Below are 15,267 nucleotides of genomic sequence, written 5' to 3'. Positions count from 1 at the left end.
TCACTAAGTCATAACATACTTTGAAATACATAGAATCTCCTTATCAAATGTTTTCTCTTTATTTTGATCTCTCCTTTGTATTTCAATTAGGTCATAATATTCTTAAAATTATGTGTCAGTAGGCTATATTATCAAAGCATTTGAGAGGAATCCAAAGAAGAATTTTAAAAATTAAGTGCAAATATATTATCAAAGCAAACAAAATTAGATTAAGTACGGAAAATAAAAACAGCATGAATAATATGCCTACTCAAATGGATATATATAGAACTTGATCTTCAAAAAGTGAATGCCCACACTTTGAGAACACTCAGAGCGTCTATAAGTTAACTTTACACTGTTACTTTTCACTAAGCAATTGTCAACACATTGCAGATAACTGGTAACATACAGATCATTATCTCTACCACAATGCAATTTGGTTAGAAATGTATGATGGAGCTAAATGTGCAGTTTACTGGCACTCAAAGGAACAAACACCCATCTGGTCAATAAGTAGGAATTCTTTCAGCTAAAAAATAGAGATGTGTTTCAGCTAAGGACATATGCATTACAACAGAGAAAGGAACCAGCATGGCTGAGAACAAGTAACTTATTCAATGAAATTGGGGTAGAACGTGTGTGTGTGTGTGTGTGCGCGCGCGTGCGCTGGATGGTAGCAAAGAGTATTCATTGATATCCTGGAAATGGGCAAGCTGTATATCATGCTTAGGAATATGGTTTATAAAATAAGCAATAGTGAATGAACAAAGAATTTTAAGTAGATGGAGGACAAAATATTATTATTATGTCCTTAAAAAGAGATCTGAAGGATACTGGTTGGATAAAACCATCAGGAAACCAGATGATTCTTTAATAAGGAAGAATCTCCCTTTGGGGAGCCATAGATCACTCCTCACTCTTTGCATATCACAGTTTCTTAGGAGATCCCTTCCTACCCATTGTTATCACATTTTTAGTTAGATTTTATAATCCCGTTCCTACTTTGACCTGTGCATACCCCCACATAATAATGCTGAGAAAACAGCTAAAAATATAGCTGTGATGATCAGGCAACTCTTACTAAAACACTAAGGATAACAATGATAAAGCACTTAGAAGTCTAACGAACAGACTTGCATGTATCCAACAAACCAAGTTCTTTAGGAATGATATGCATTTCAGAATTCAATCGCTCCAACCTATCCTCACGGAGTCATCTCCACATCCACCTCTCTGCTCAGTTAGCTGGCTTGTTATCATACTGTCTTTAGGCCACCTCGTGGAGACAGAGACGTGAAATTCCCAGAAGCACATAATATTTTTGACTATAAGAAATCTGATCAAATTGTCAAAAACATGGGAAACCACCTAAGGAAATTGTCAAACATAATTCATGATTTGGGGACAGTGATACACTAAGATTTCATCAAGACAGAAAATCAAAATTGAACATTATTATCTCCAAATAGCCTGTTTCCTCTCTTAACAACTTAATCACAGTTAATCAATAATTTTATCAGATCTAGCTTCCAGAGACCAACTTTTCTTCATTAGGGAGAGTACCCTTAGGAATATCTAGAAATCTCAAAATCCTCTCCATGGAACATCAGGCCTAACTGTGATGCCATATTGCTAATCTCTCCCAGTTTATCCAGAAAGGACTTTCTCCAAATGAAAGAGAATATGCAAATCTGTAGGGCCTCATCACATTCACTATCATATAGTCAACAGCACTATAAGAAATACAAATCTACTGCTTGGAATAGACAAATTAGAGAAAAATGAAAACTCGACCTAGGGTTTCAACAAAAGATGTGGAGGGAAAAACACAATCTATAAGTTATAATGGATTCACTGATGAAATGGGTGAGAGGAATGATGAAAAGGGATGAGTCACACAGAGAATTCCCAGAGTTCCACTTAGATGTCTAACTGGATGGTGAAACCCTGAACAAGACTGCAGGAGCAGATTCAACAGGGGTCAAAGAGTATGCTCAGTTTTGTCAGACTGAGGTGACTATGCCACATCAAGATAAGGATTTCTGGTAGATTAGTGAAAATTGGAGTGGAGGGCATGCATCTCAGGAGAGAGGTAAGAGGTGAATTACTGAGTATTATCATCTTGTAAATAAAATTAAAAGTTGTGTGAATATCTAAGTTTATCTAGGAAGTACGTGTAAGGAGACTACAGAAAAATACCACAGACCAAATTTCAGGCCAGACAAACTATGGAAAAGGCATACGTAAAGGAACTATTAAGCGATCCTAAAAAAGATCAAAAAAGTAAGAATCCGTATAGTGTACACATTGCCTTATAAACCATGAAAATATTTAAAAGTCAAATTTTTGCTAGAAATTCAATAACATATACTAACAGGCTATAATGTTTATATCTACCAATACCACAGTGAAACTTGTAATGCAAAATCTAGATATTGGGATATTTAAATCAAAGGGAAATACAGAAAATCAGTTAAGTTAAATGTTCTTTTGGCATAGAAACATTGTATTTATTCTATTAATTTTCATTTTTATTTACATTCTTTCTGTTAAAACTAAACTATAAACTGCTGTTAACATTCCAAAATTTTAATTGATGTTTCTTCTTTAGTCATTTTCTGCTCTGATACTATTCATCAATATGGAAGAAATGAGATATCAGGCTTGTGGATTTTGGGTCCACTGTGCATGCTGAATACCCTGGAGTACAGTTCCACAACTAACAGCAAGCAGTTTACAAATGAGATAGCACTCCTTATTAAACATTAGAAAGCTAGGACAGAGAACACAGAAAGTTCTATGTTCATGGACAATTGACAAAATTATGAAGGTCTATGAATGTCATGTTGAAGTACCATATTAACTATTGTTTGAGATAGCACAGAGTGGATAGTACTAAATTTTTCTATACTTTGAACCAAATCTTTCCAAAAGTTTCTGAAATATACTTCACATGTACCTAAATATTAAATGATGTTGCTAAAAAAGACATTCCTTGCAAATGTTAAAGCTAATTGTGCTTTTATTCATTAAAGATCAAAGGCTACTGTTGCTTTAGGAAACAGATGGAACAAATGTATGTGTCACAACAGGTAAGTACTTATAAAATGAAAACAAGTTTGTACTGTGATCGGATTCAGAAGCACATGAAAGATGCTCAATTATGCTTGCCATGTGCAAAAAATACAGACATTCCCTGACCTCTGATGGTGTTACTTCTCAATAAATACGAAAGTTGAAACTGTTGTTAAATAAAAAATGGACTTAATACATCCAACCTACCCAACAACGAAGTTTAGCAACATAGCATAGTGTACCTTAGAGCATCAGTTCTGACCCTCTAGATAGAATGACTGAGTGGGAGCTTCACCTTGTTACCCTGCCCAACATCATGTGAAAATATCACTAGCCCAGGAAAAGAGCAAAACGCACAGTGAAAAGCAGAGTTTATCCTGAGGATGTGTCACTGTCACACCATCATAAAGCTGAAAATTCCTAAGTAGAGACATTGCAAATTGGGGATCATATCATGTATGTATTTAACCTAATCCAGCTGTGTATTTCACAATCTATAATTACTAAAAGCCCATAATTTATCCCAGTAATGACTTAATAATGAAGAACTGCTTACTCTTTGAACCATGACTCAGGTTTGAACTTTAAGAAACTTGATGAGATAAAATGAGATATATAAACGTCTAACTGCCTCTTACTGCCTTGAGCAATCAGAGGATCAAAACATTGATTTTACAAAGTGGATTGGAAAACATTAAACAAAATGCTGATTAAGATGAGCTCATTTATTTTAACTTCTCCTAAAATAATGCCTGCACTTCAGATAGAAGTAGTAAATGACATTAGAATTCCAGAGATTTAGAAATACTTGTACAGTGCTCTTTCTTCACAAAGGCTAAACTTGAGAACAACTACAAAAAAAAAAATACTCATAATGATCTAAGATGGAATGTCTCTGAATAAGTGGAGGTTCGGGTAACACAAGTATTCAATATCAGCCTTGTGTTCTCTAAGAGTGTGGCGAGTTCGTGGCAAACAGATTCACAGGTTACACAGATATTACACACAATGAAGATGATGCACCCAGCATAACTAGATAACATATAGCATGATAATTCAAACTTTCTGAACTTTGCAGTCCTGACAAATTAAAGAAAATGTACAGTGAGTAATGAGCTGTTAAGAGCAGATGAGAAGCACTGAGGCACGGCCACTGAAACATTATAAAAATAATTGAGTCTCTGTGAAAGGTTTTAATAATTTTAACAATGTATATATTCATGTTTAAGCATTATTTCTTTGATAAAATAATTAAGATAGTAAAAATAAAAGTATTATGAAGCCAAGAATTTTTAAGACAGAAGTATTTGTTAGCAATGGGCCATAAATACACTTCTAAGATAAAGGAAGAACTAAGGCAAAGAAGGAAAGGCTATCAGTTTTATAATGAAAAAGATTCATAATATTAAATATCAACCAGCTGCTTAGGAGAAAATAAATAATTCTGTGACTAAGGCTAGATAGAAATTATGTGTTATCATTTAATGTTGAAGGAGAGGTAAAACTTAACATATAATCCAATAAATCCTTAGATAAGCCATGTGTTTCCCTGAATTAGTTATTCTTCTGCTTTGGATTTAAAAAAAAAAAAAACTTTCAACACTCTGAGTAGATATAGACTTGTGGAATCACAATGATAACAGTATTTTCCCATTCATGACATTGATTTATTATATCGTGTTTCACAAAAACACTTTGCTCATGGCAGCTGAATTGTTGTTTCTACTCAAGAAAGAGTCAAAGTCTCTTTTATCGTTAGGTAGATAATATTTCTCCAGCTATTCTAAAGAAAGAAGGGAATTTGAAAGCAAATGTGGTAATAAGGTAGATAATGATAAAAGGTGGGTTAGTAACTGAAAAGTTAGATGCTTACAGCAAAGATGAATAGGGTAGGCTCTTAGTGCTTGCACTTTTAACTCTTTCAGAGTAACCCAGAATGTTCATGGCGCACAGTCATGAATAAAACATTCCGCTGAGGAAGTGACTAAGCAGGTGCACCTGTGTGAGGTTCCAGCAAGGTAAGGCTGTTTCATGAGCCACCCAGTATCCAAAGCTCCAAATAGCTTTGTTGTGCTCCCTTCTCTACGTCCCTTGGGCAGAAATTCTAATGAAACGACAGAAACTGTGTTGCTTGGAGGAAAGTAGTCTCCGGAAGAATGCCAAGATCTAATTCTGATGATGAAAGGGAAGAGATCTAAGAAAATGATGATTCTTAAGCAGAAAATATGTGTTATTACTCAAATTACAACATCATTAGACCCATAAGTGCAAGGACTTGCAAAGGTTTCAAAAATAATTCCTTAAAATAGAAGCTATTAAATATCGATCCCCTCTCACAAATATAAAAGTAACATCCTTCCCAAATTATATTTGTATTGCATTTGTGATTCTGGGTCTTTTTCCAACAAAATTTTGGAGAAATGGTATTAAAAATCACATCAACAGTCAAAATCATATTTATAATATAATCACATTTAATTTTGTTATGTCTCAAATATTGCCATTGAGATCTCTCGTTATGTACTAAATCATGTACTATTTATTGCTAAATGCCTGCACTATCATAAAAGCTAAGCATGTAATAATTTTAGTGTCAGTATTCCTCATTCAATTTTTTTAATTATAACATAGAAACTAAATGGACATCAAGATAAAATGTCAAATGTATACTAGAGGTTAAATTCAATTTATGGTCCTAACAAAAGGAAAATTATTCAGAGTGACCTGTAAGGCAGAAGAATGAGGAAGACTACTGGAATTATATAAAATATGTAGGATTCAATTATAAACCATTGGTTGAAGGTTATAAAACTATAATTCAGCAGTCTAATCTCATGATTTATATACCATTTGCTGTTAGATTTTATCAACAAATATCAATGAACAGTAATTTTCTCTGAAGTAACTGATAAAATATGTGCAAACAGTTAAAAAAAACATAGGAACATTTATTCTCTAGCAAGAGTAAATGCTATGACTATGCCTCATATGTTGTTCCTTTTCTTTGAAATAAAAGCACTAGAGGAACGAAGTGAGAAACCTCCACCATCATAAGTTAATAAAGAGCTTCCTTGATTTTTGACCTGCTCATAAGAGCCAAAATATGGATATGAAGAAAGAGGACATAGATTTGAGTCATTATTGCATGATTTAATAACTTGTGAAATCAAACATTTCACTCGATTTTTCTGAGTTTCCATTTTGGTATCCAAATGAGAATACAATAAAATGAGAATATAATATTCAACAGATAAGCCTGGTGTGGTGTTCAAAGGCAAACATATCTGATGAATAAAAATGACCATTAATTTTATCCATTTGAAAATAATTTCCTTCAAGCAGGAAGCAAAAAAAAAATTTTTTTTTCAAAAAAGTGCTCAGAGCCATCGTCTCAGAGCAGCAGAATAATTAGAGAATAACTAGTCCAGAGGTTCACAGTGTGTTCCTCAGTCACAGGTCTTGGCAATGTCAGGGAGTTAACTGCAGAGCCAAAGAAGTACCTTGGACAGAGATCCCCAACTGTCTAGAACCAGAGGACTTCCCTTTTGTTGTTAGATATAGAGGTTGTTTACAAGACACAAATTCTCCAGCTTTAGTGCAAAATGATTGATCAAACCGAAATTCTATAAGCAGACACAATTCCCACCTTGCAACATCTGAGAAACCTGAGACCAGAAAGATTGAGGAACATTCCCAGGAGCCACTGTTGGTGGATGTCAGAGGCTGGTTTGATCAATTCCTTCTGAGCAGTATCCTAACCAGGTCAGCACCCTTTCTGCCACACAAATGAATCTCCTCTAAGGTTACAAGCTGTTAGACTTGGAGTGAGAGTGTTAGTACTTTCAGGAGCCGCTGAATTCTCACCTGTGTGAACTCTGTTTTGGTGTGGAGTGACTCTCTGAATTAACTTCTAAGGCTTCAGCCCTTGTTGCACTGATGGGCATTGTCCTGGCAATGACAGCCTTTCAAGCTGGATGCTGAAATCCTCTATGTTTAAAGAGTTTTGAGGTCAACTTGGCATAGAACACTTTAGATACCTATTGGAGATCTACAAAGCAGTATAAATGTTGCAATATTTTTCAGAGTCAATCTACACGAATATTGTTTGGGAAGAATCAAGAAAACTCAAAGGACTTGGTGCAATTATTAACTTTCAGATATGAGGCTGTATACATTTCATGAAGAGATGAGAATCCTTAAACATGATTATTTTTTGTTAGCCTTGAAGTTTTTAGTTAGCTTCATTAAAGATATAAGGTCACCTCATGCTTTTAAATATATGGCAATAAAAATAAGTAACAGAGTAAAATAAAAACTGAGACATTTTAACAAACCACCATTTATAGAAAATAAGTTTAGCTACATAGATTTTTAGAAGCTATGAATTTTATCAAATTTAGCTCAAATTCTCAACATTAAAGTAATAAAAATCTATAGCATGCAAAGTTGCTCATTTTAACAGTTACCAATTTAATGCACATACTAAAAATTTCCTAGCAGTATTAACAAAAGTAAATAAATGGTCATCTTCCTTAGTATCTTAAAGTTGTAAGCTCTGCTAAATTTATTGGAGCTAGAAATTCCAATACAGTATTAGAAACAACTCGCTAAATATTATATGAAATGAATGCCCCAAAAGACATACTCTGATTTATTGTCATATACCATTAAGCCATCTTGTGTAGCTACGATTTTGAGTCCATAAATCTTGAAATATTCTTTCTTACTGGACCTTCAAAATTTGATATATTTTCAATTGGTAAAGTCTGGAGATCAGCAAAACTGTAATACCCAGTAGGAAGGTTGGAATATATGTGCTTAGTAATGACAGCAGACCACTGAAGATTTCTAAAATAGTCATTTACACAACTTGCCTTGAATGTATTTTTCTTCATTCTCTTCCCACTCATATCAAATATGATCTGATCTATCTCTTCTAACACTATGCAGAAAGAATCTTTCATGACTGTAACTTGAAGTTTATTTTCAACCTCAAATAAGTATATTTTTGAATATTAAAATTTCTATGGTATAATAGATTCTACATTTCAAAATAGCAAAAAATTTGAACTGTCTCAATACAAAAAAGATGATGAATATATTAATAACTTGATTTAGGCATTTCACATTGTAATCACATATAAAAACATCACACTGTATCCCAAACATTTATACGATTATGATTCATCCATGTAAAATAATAATTTTAAAGCCAAAGTTAATTGTGAAATCTTTATGACTAGTCCTGTTATCCAAAGAGAATTGGAACTAGGTCTGGTCAGAGAGAAGTTATAATCCCTATGAATGCAAAAAGAGCCAAATAACTCAGCATTCACAAATAGAGTTTCTTATTCTAAACCAAGATATGAATATACCAGGCAGGTTGCTAAAAATATGACATTTTTTGGAGAGTACTATTTTTCACTATGGAATGACTAACATAAAAAAAAAAATACCACCTACTTACACTCATCACAAAACCTCCTACACTGCAAGGAGCTCAACTTCCCTAGGCTGAGTATCTTCTTGATGAAACAAACAAAAAAAAACACCTCACTTTTAGGCTTACTTTAAGTGCCAACTCTCTTATTTAATTGAAATTGTAGATGAATGTGCAATGAAAGTGGTTTAAGGCCTCAGCATTTTTAAAGCAACCAATGCTTAAACACCTATTCACTTTTCTGCTGGATTATCATTTCTCTATCCATACAATACTTTCTTAATGACCTAACTGTATTATTCTGAGAAGGATTTTGCTCACCTATCAATGACAAATCCCGAGTTCTTGGTAGATGAAATTTTATTTGAAATAAAAAGATAAAATTAAGCAACAATGACTGGACAATACTTACAAAGTAAAATTAAACTTACTGAAAACTTGTTTTATGCATCTCAGAATTAACTACATAGTTTATACAATTTTTGCACCTAACAAAATGATAATTGAAAAAATAATCCTGTTGTATATTGTGCATGCTCTGCAACTAATACAAAAACTCTGTTTTAACTTCTAGGCAGTTATGTCACTCAAAAAGCAATACTGACAAATAAATAAGTGAAAGCTGGGTTCTAATATGACTAGAAAAATAGAACTATTCTGTTGATGTACATCATGATTTTGATCTTAAAACAAATTATAATTATCCAAAAAATATTATTAGCATTTGAAACATACTTTCTTAATTGATAAATTGACATAGGTGAATTAGAACTCATATTTCAAAAGATGACTCAAAAAAGTCAGAAGCATGTGCATAATCATTACCATATATGCAGCCTCAACATCTCTTTTAAGTGAATCAGAAAAACACATTGAAAAGTGTCAGCTCTAAAAATTAGCAGTCTCTGTTCTAATCCATAATATCTTCTTAACAGAGGGCAACTACAGAACTAAAATACAAGCTAACAGCTATTCTTTACATAGCAAACACCAAGAGGCACACACAGTACTCTGTAACTCAGATATTCCAGGATAGAGGGTGCTTTTTCAAGTGTCAATATTCATTAATACCCACATTTCCAAAGCAGCAACCCATATTCTGAGTTGTTTGATGTTGTTTCTTCTTTAAAACAAACACCAGGGCAAAATCCAGAGAAAAGTTTATACATTCATAGGAGAAAGAAACAGATAGAGATCAAAGCAAAAAGAGCAGACTAAAATTCTGTGGATGAGAACTCTCTCCCTTTTCAACACCGATCTGTTTCATCAAGAGCCTGTGTGTGGAATAGAAGATGAAACATACTTGCCTTCATTAGCAACTTTTGCACACACACTATATTTTACTTTTCTACCAATAAGACCTTTACTATGCATATTATGTTTGAATTTTATTTGCTGTACAATAATAAATTCTGCACCCCAGCACAGCAAATACACATGTTCTTGTTAAAAATCTCTTAAAGAGAAAATAGTTTACAACAAAAATAAAGATTTAGCAGGAGTTTCCTTTCTTAAAATGTAGCTTCACTTAATGACATTGCTAATCTAACACTGGCTAAACTCTATTCTTATAATTTATGCACGTTTATTTATTTATCAAATCCCTAACATCGCTTTTTTCATATATTTAAAGCATCGCAAAAACTAAACTTTGATGTGAATATGCCTTCCTAGGATCATAGGAAGAAAAATCCTAACAGGCAAGTAACGCTAAAGCTTTTCCCTCCCCTCTCTCCACAAATCACCCTGGGAAGCTCTTCAGGGAGATACCCCTAGAGAATCACTAAAGCTGGAATTGTCTAGAAAATCCAAGCCAACGGAATCTGCTGTTAACAAGAAATTCAGACTAGTTATTCCATAGGTAATACATACACTTCTACAAAGTACATGCGTTTCAGAGCCCAAGTATTCGGAAGTCTCTGTATTCCAGAAGTGTAGTTAAAACTGACAGCACAAAGTTATTTCCCAGGCTGGAGAATCTCAAATGTTTTCTAATAAGGCTTGACTACATTTCCTCTCTCGCCAGTGTTGACTCTCAAGAGTTTTCCCCTGACATAATTTCTCATCGACTTCAATCTATCTTTTCTGGGCAGTATTCCTTCACCTCTGCCCAGTCATAGCCAACACAAGCACCTCACACCCAAACCCTTCTAGCTCTCTATCCTTTGCTGCTCCAGCACCCTCAGACTGTGAGAATCTCTGAATTCCAATGTATTGAGGTTAAGCAGGGATCCTCTAACAACAACAGACAGAAGTGTCCATAGTGGGGTTTGCACTTTTGCTGATTTAGTTAGTGGTGCTAGCGGTCTGTAAGGGAGATAACCTACTCCCACCATCACCTGGAGTCATTCTTTCAATTTCTCATAAGTGAACCAGAAAATAACATTCTGGGCACTCTAACTCTACATAAAATACACAACGCAAACGTTGCTCCTGTCTTCTTTGCATCTCAAATAAAACCCAGACCTTCTCCCAAGAGACAGGGATGCTGGGAGAAAGGCAGCAAGGGACCTGTTCTGAGACCCAGCAAGGGGCCCCATCTCAAAGAGGTGAATGGGGACAATTTGTGGTCAAGGCCCGGGTCTGCTGACTGTGACCTTGGCCCAAACACGGCAACTTGTTCGCCCACTCTGGAGCACCCAGTCTGCCTCCTGCCCACGCCACGTCTTCCAAGAAATTCAAAGTCTGGAGTGGAAGTGAAGTGGACGGCGGGCTTCCTCCACGGCCAACCCCCCTCGGGAGCCCTTAGGCGCGGGTGGGTGCGGCACGGAGCCGCGGAGCTGGGCACCCGGGCCCGGCAGAGGGCGGCCTGCGGCCGGGGGCGCCCGTACTTGGGGTGGAGAGGTGTCCCCTGCGCGCTCCGCTGGCGGGACAGACCCATTTCCCGGGCTTTTCCAACCCGCCCTCTCCAAGTCAAGTTTCGCCAGCGGGTGGGGAGCTCTCTGAAGTCCTCAACTCAGAGTCCGACTGAGTCCCTAGCCAAACCAAAAAAAAACCTCTGAAACCCCACAGAGGGGCCAAAATGCCTAGGCGGGAAGACAGGACAGAATCAAAAAATGATCCCAGTATCGCCCCCTTTCCCGCTTTTCCGTTTACACTGAGCGGGACATTTAAATGTGCGGTTTGTGGGTTTTTTTTTTTTTTTAACTTCTTTTTAAAAAGATAAACAGAAAAACGGGCACTGTAGGCAGCGGTGTCCACAGACAGAAGGGCAAATTGTTTAGCGCGGGTGCTCCTGCCTTGGCAGCCGCTCGCGGACGGCGAGGGCGCGGCGGCGGCGGCGGGGGCTCCGACGGCGGGGGAGGGGCGCCCCGGGGCTCCCCAGCTGCCGCCCCACCCCCTCCGCGGCCGGCTGCCGCGGCGGGTGTCCCCGTCCCCCCAGGGTGGGCGCGTCCGCGGCGCCGCCGGCAGGGGACCCCCACCCACCCACCCCGCACCTCCGGTTCCCTCACGCGCAGCCGTCTCCCGGCCGCACGCCAGTTCGCGCCCCGGGCCGAGCCCCTCGTGAGGAAACCGCGCCAGCGGCCGTGAGAGGAAAGGGTCTGAGGAAGTGCCGGCGGAGCGAGCCGAGCCGCGGCTGCAGCCGCCTCAGAGATGCCGAGGCGAGCGGAAAGCAGGCTGCCCGGCGAGGGTCCGAGCACCGCGGCCGCGCGGCTCGGACAACTTTGCCGGGAAACCAGGCGTCAGCGGGCGGACAGGGGACGCCCCCCCCCCTCCTCCCGCGGCCCCGGCGGGATGAGCGGGCGCTCGGCGCGGGCGGGGTAACCCCGAGGCCGCCGTGACTGACGACGGCGGCGGCGGCGGCGGCGGGGAGGAAGACGACAGGGCGGCTGCTGTCGGGAGGCGCAGGCAGGGCAGGCAGCCGGCCCGCCGCCCTCCGCGTCCTCGGCCCGGGAACCCCGCGCCACGGTGCCCGCTCGCAGTCCCGCGGGACCCCCAAGTAGTCCGGCGCTGCCGGGAGGCGGCGGCGGCGGCGGCATGAAAGCGAGAGAGCCGGGAAGGGGAGGAACGACGCCCGCCCGGAGCATCACCTACCTTGAGCTCCTCAATGTCCAGGTTGGTTGATCTGTCCATGGAGCGCAACTAAAGGAAGTGGAGAGGAACCGGGCAAGTTGTAGCAAAAAGCAATCTAGTCTTTTAGTTTCCAGCTGAAACTCATGATTACCCTCCTCCAAGCCCTGGCAGCTTCTCTCAGTCTCATTCTCCGTGGTCACGCCGCCTCCACCGATTAAAAATACTAAAAATAAATAAATTAATAATAACGACAATTCACTTTGTTTTACTTGCTCAGAGATTTGGTGACGGGTGATCTTTAACCGCGGTGCAACACAGCTCAGTGGAATCGAGCAAGTAGGGGGAAAAATCCACTCTGTTGAAGATTATTTCTTCTTCTGCAATAAGCTTAGAAACCAGCGGATTGCTGCATCCCAAGAAAAAAAGCTGCTTCCCTGGACAGCATCATGCGGCAAATTTCAAGCAAATGTGTTCAAACTGAAGAGAAGAGTAGATGATAAAAGCCTTCCTCCGTCAGGCTTACTCTGGTAGCTAATTTAGCACACTGTGAGTCCCAGACATTAGCAATGATCAATTTCCCTGGCAAGATAACCGAATCCCCGAAGTCCTGCATAGACTTAAAAAATGTCTTGCGGCTGAGAGGTAGTCTCTCAGTGGGGGGAAAGAAGATAATAAAGTCTGAAGGGAACGTTCTCCTTTGAAGGTTATGCTAAAAGAGTTGAGAGAATAGGAGGTGGATCCTACGGAGAGAAAAGAGGGAGAGAGAGGGGAAGAGAGGGAGAGAAAATTTCCTCCAGCTCGGCTGTTTTACTGGCCTTCACCACCAGGTGACTGACTTCGCTCCTCGCTTCCCTCAGCCAGCGCTAAGGGGATTTCTCTCATCTGTCAAAAAGCAACATTTCCTCTCCAGACAAATGCAGTCGCTGGGTCTTAAAGACTGCCCGCCGTCCGGAATCCTCGCGGTGATAGGCATTTTAATTCCTTCCGCTCCTCGCCCGGCGCTGGGCCCCGGGCTGGGGGAGGGATGCGCTGGTGGGGCTCAGGCCCACGTACTCGGATGTCTTCATCTTAGATCTCTGCCGATTTTCGTGTCTGGTGTGTGTGTGTGTGTGTGTGTGTGTGCGCGTTGTGTGTGTTTTCCTTTAACTTAAGAAAAGGGTTTAAAGAAAGTGACAAACAAGCATATTAAGGGAAGTTTCCTGCAAGGATGCTTCCTATGATGAAGCAAATGTTTTATGGGAAAATGTGTTCTGTAAACAGACTCTTACAGGTCAGCGATTTAACTTGCAGCTGGAAGATTGGGGGAAAGGGCTTATTCTCTTCATTATTTTCTTCATTGAAATGTCAGTGTAAAAGATTGACTTCTGAAAAGTGAAACATTCTCTTATTATGGCACCTAATCTATTAAGAATTAAAGAGGTTTTCAGGTTCAGAGAAAGATCTACAGAAATCCTTTCTTCTAGAATATATACATAGCTATTAATTTTGCAGAATTTGGATAGAGTGCCTAGTTTCCTAGCCCGCCTCTCTAACTTCCTCTTCGTCCTCTGCCTCACGGGGCTCCAGCTGCCTGGTCTTCTGCTCCACCTGCCTTGTGTTTTCCAGTGCCTCTGGAAGACCTGCTGTGGCCCCTCAGTCAGGACCTCTTCCTCTGCCTCTTGCTCTTTGTATTCTGAACACTTGAGCTTCAGAGTAAAGCAGCTCCTCCGAGAAGCTTTTCCTCAGGTGAGTGCCCCTGTTGTTCTCTTCTATCTCCTCGTCCTGGGAGAAACCTCATTTTATCAGTATTTCATGCATGCGTTTATTTTTGCTTGTGTGTGTGACTCCCCAGTAGAGTATAAGCTCTTGAGGGCATCTTCCGTATCTTTCTTATTCCCTGCTACATCCGGAAAGCCTACTAGATAATAAGCACATAAATGTGCTTGGAACAGATAATATGTGTGGAAAGAAACCTTTACAGTTACTAATTCTGATGTCTAAACCCCCCATGACTCCCTGCTCCTCTCTCCCCCGCCCAAACGCACGTCCTGGCTTTCTACTTCCAGTCTGCAGCTAAGCCTAGGGGGCTCAGCTTTATCATCCAGCATGCTGAGTTCTTTAGTTTCAGCCTATTTCTATTCCGCACACTTATCAAAGCCATCTTTCTTTCTGGCGCCTACAGCTTTCAAGGTTAATGTCAAGCAACCAATAGTCCCTAATTAGTGAGGCTGAAGGTTGAAATCTGAAAGAAAGTTTATATACTCATTTTACATAATTATGTTTGCCTAATATATGATAAAAAACAAAGCTGCAGGTTGAAAGCAGATGAATGTATAAAAACACTGCCATACATATAATTATGTATATGTTAAAAGTTAAGCCCTTACATATCAAGTATTGTAATTCCCTGTCAGCTTGTCATTACCTAACTTTATAAAATTGAATAAACAAATTTATTTTGAACACATTAGCAAAGTGATAACTGCTTCGAACACAAATTAAAAATTTGCAATTCTGAAAATGTAAAAATAGACATTCATGTTGAAACATTATTCAGGAAAAGACTCCAGATAGTTTCTCAGTATGGCATATCATTATAGTTGGAAGAAAAAGTGATATTGGACTTAGTGATAGTTAACCGTGTCTCTAAAATTTATATATGACCATATTTGTGTGTGTATAATGCCCTTAATTCATCTTTAGTGAATTTGAAAATATAAATTATATATGACTTGCACATGTAATAAAATATAAATTATATCCAACAGCTGATGTTG

General features: G+C 39.0%; 1 protein-coding gene across 2 annotated transcripts in view; it reads right to left on the bottom strand.

Annotated features, from left to right (window-relative positions):
* Nucleotides 1-13,704, bottom strand: part of SGCZ (sarcoglycan zeta) — a 1,210,308-nt gene extending 1,196,604 nt beyond the window's left edge. For both annotated transcript variants that reach the window (XM_017350432.3, XM_070069665.1), the window contains exon 1: nt 12,533-13,704. In XM_017350432.3, coding sequence (XP_017205921.2) covers nt 12,533-12,571 — 39 coding nt within the window. In that variant the 5' untranslated portion in view covers nt 12,572-13,704. The remainder of the gene's footprint in view (nt 1-12,532) is intronic.
* Between the last annotated feature and the right edge of the window lie 1,563 nt (nt 13,705-15,267).

This window comes from Oryctolagus cuniculus, chromosome 2 (genome assembly GCF_964237555.1).
Source record: "Oryctolagus cuniculus chromosome 2, mOryCun1.1, whole genome shotgun sequence".
NCBI classification, from domain to species: domain Eukaryota; kingdom Metazoa; phylum Chordata; class Mammalia; order Lagomorpha; family Leporidae; genus Oryctolagus; species Oryctolagus cuniculus.
This window is presented reverse-complemented; position numbering and strand designations above follow the sequence as displayed.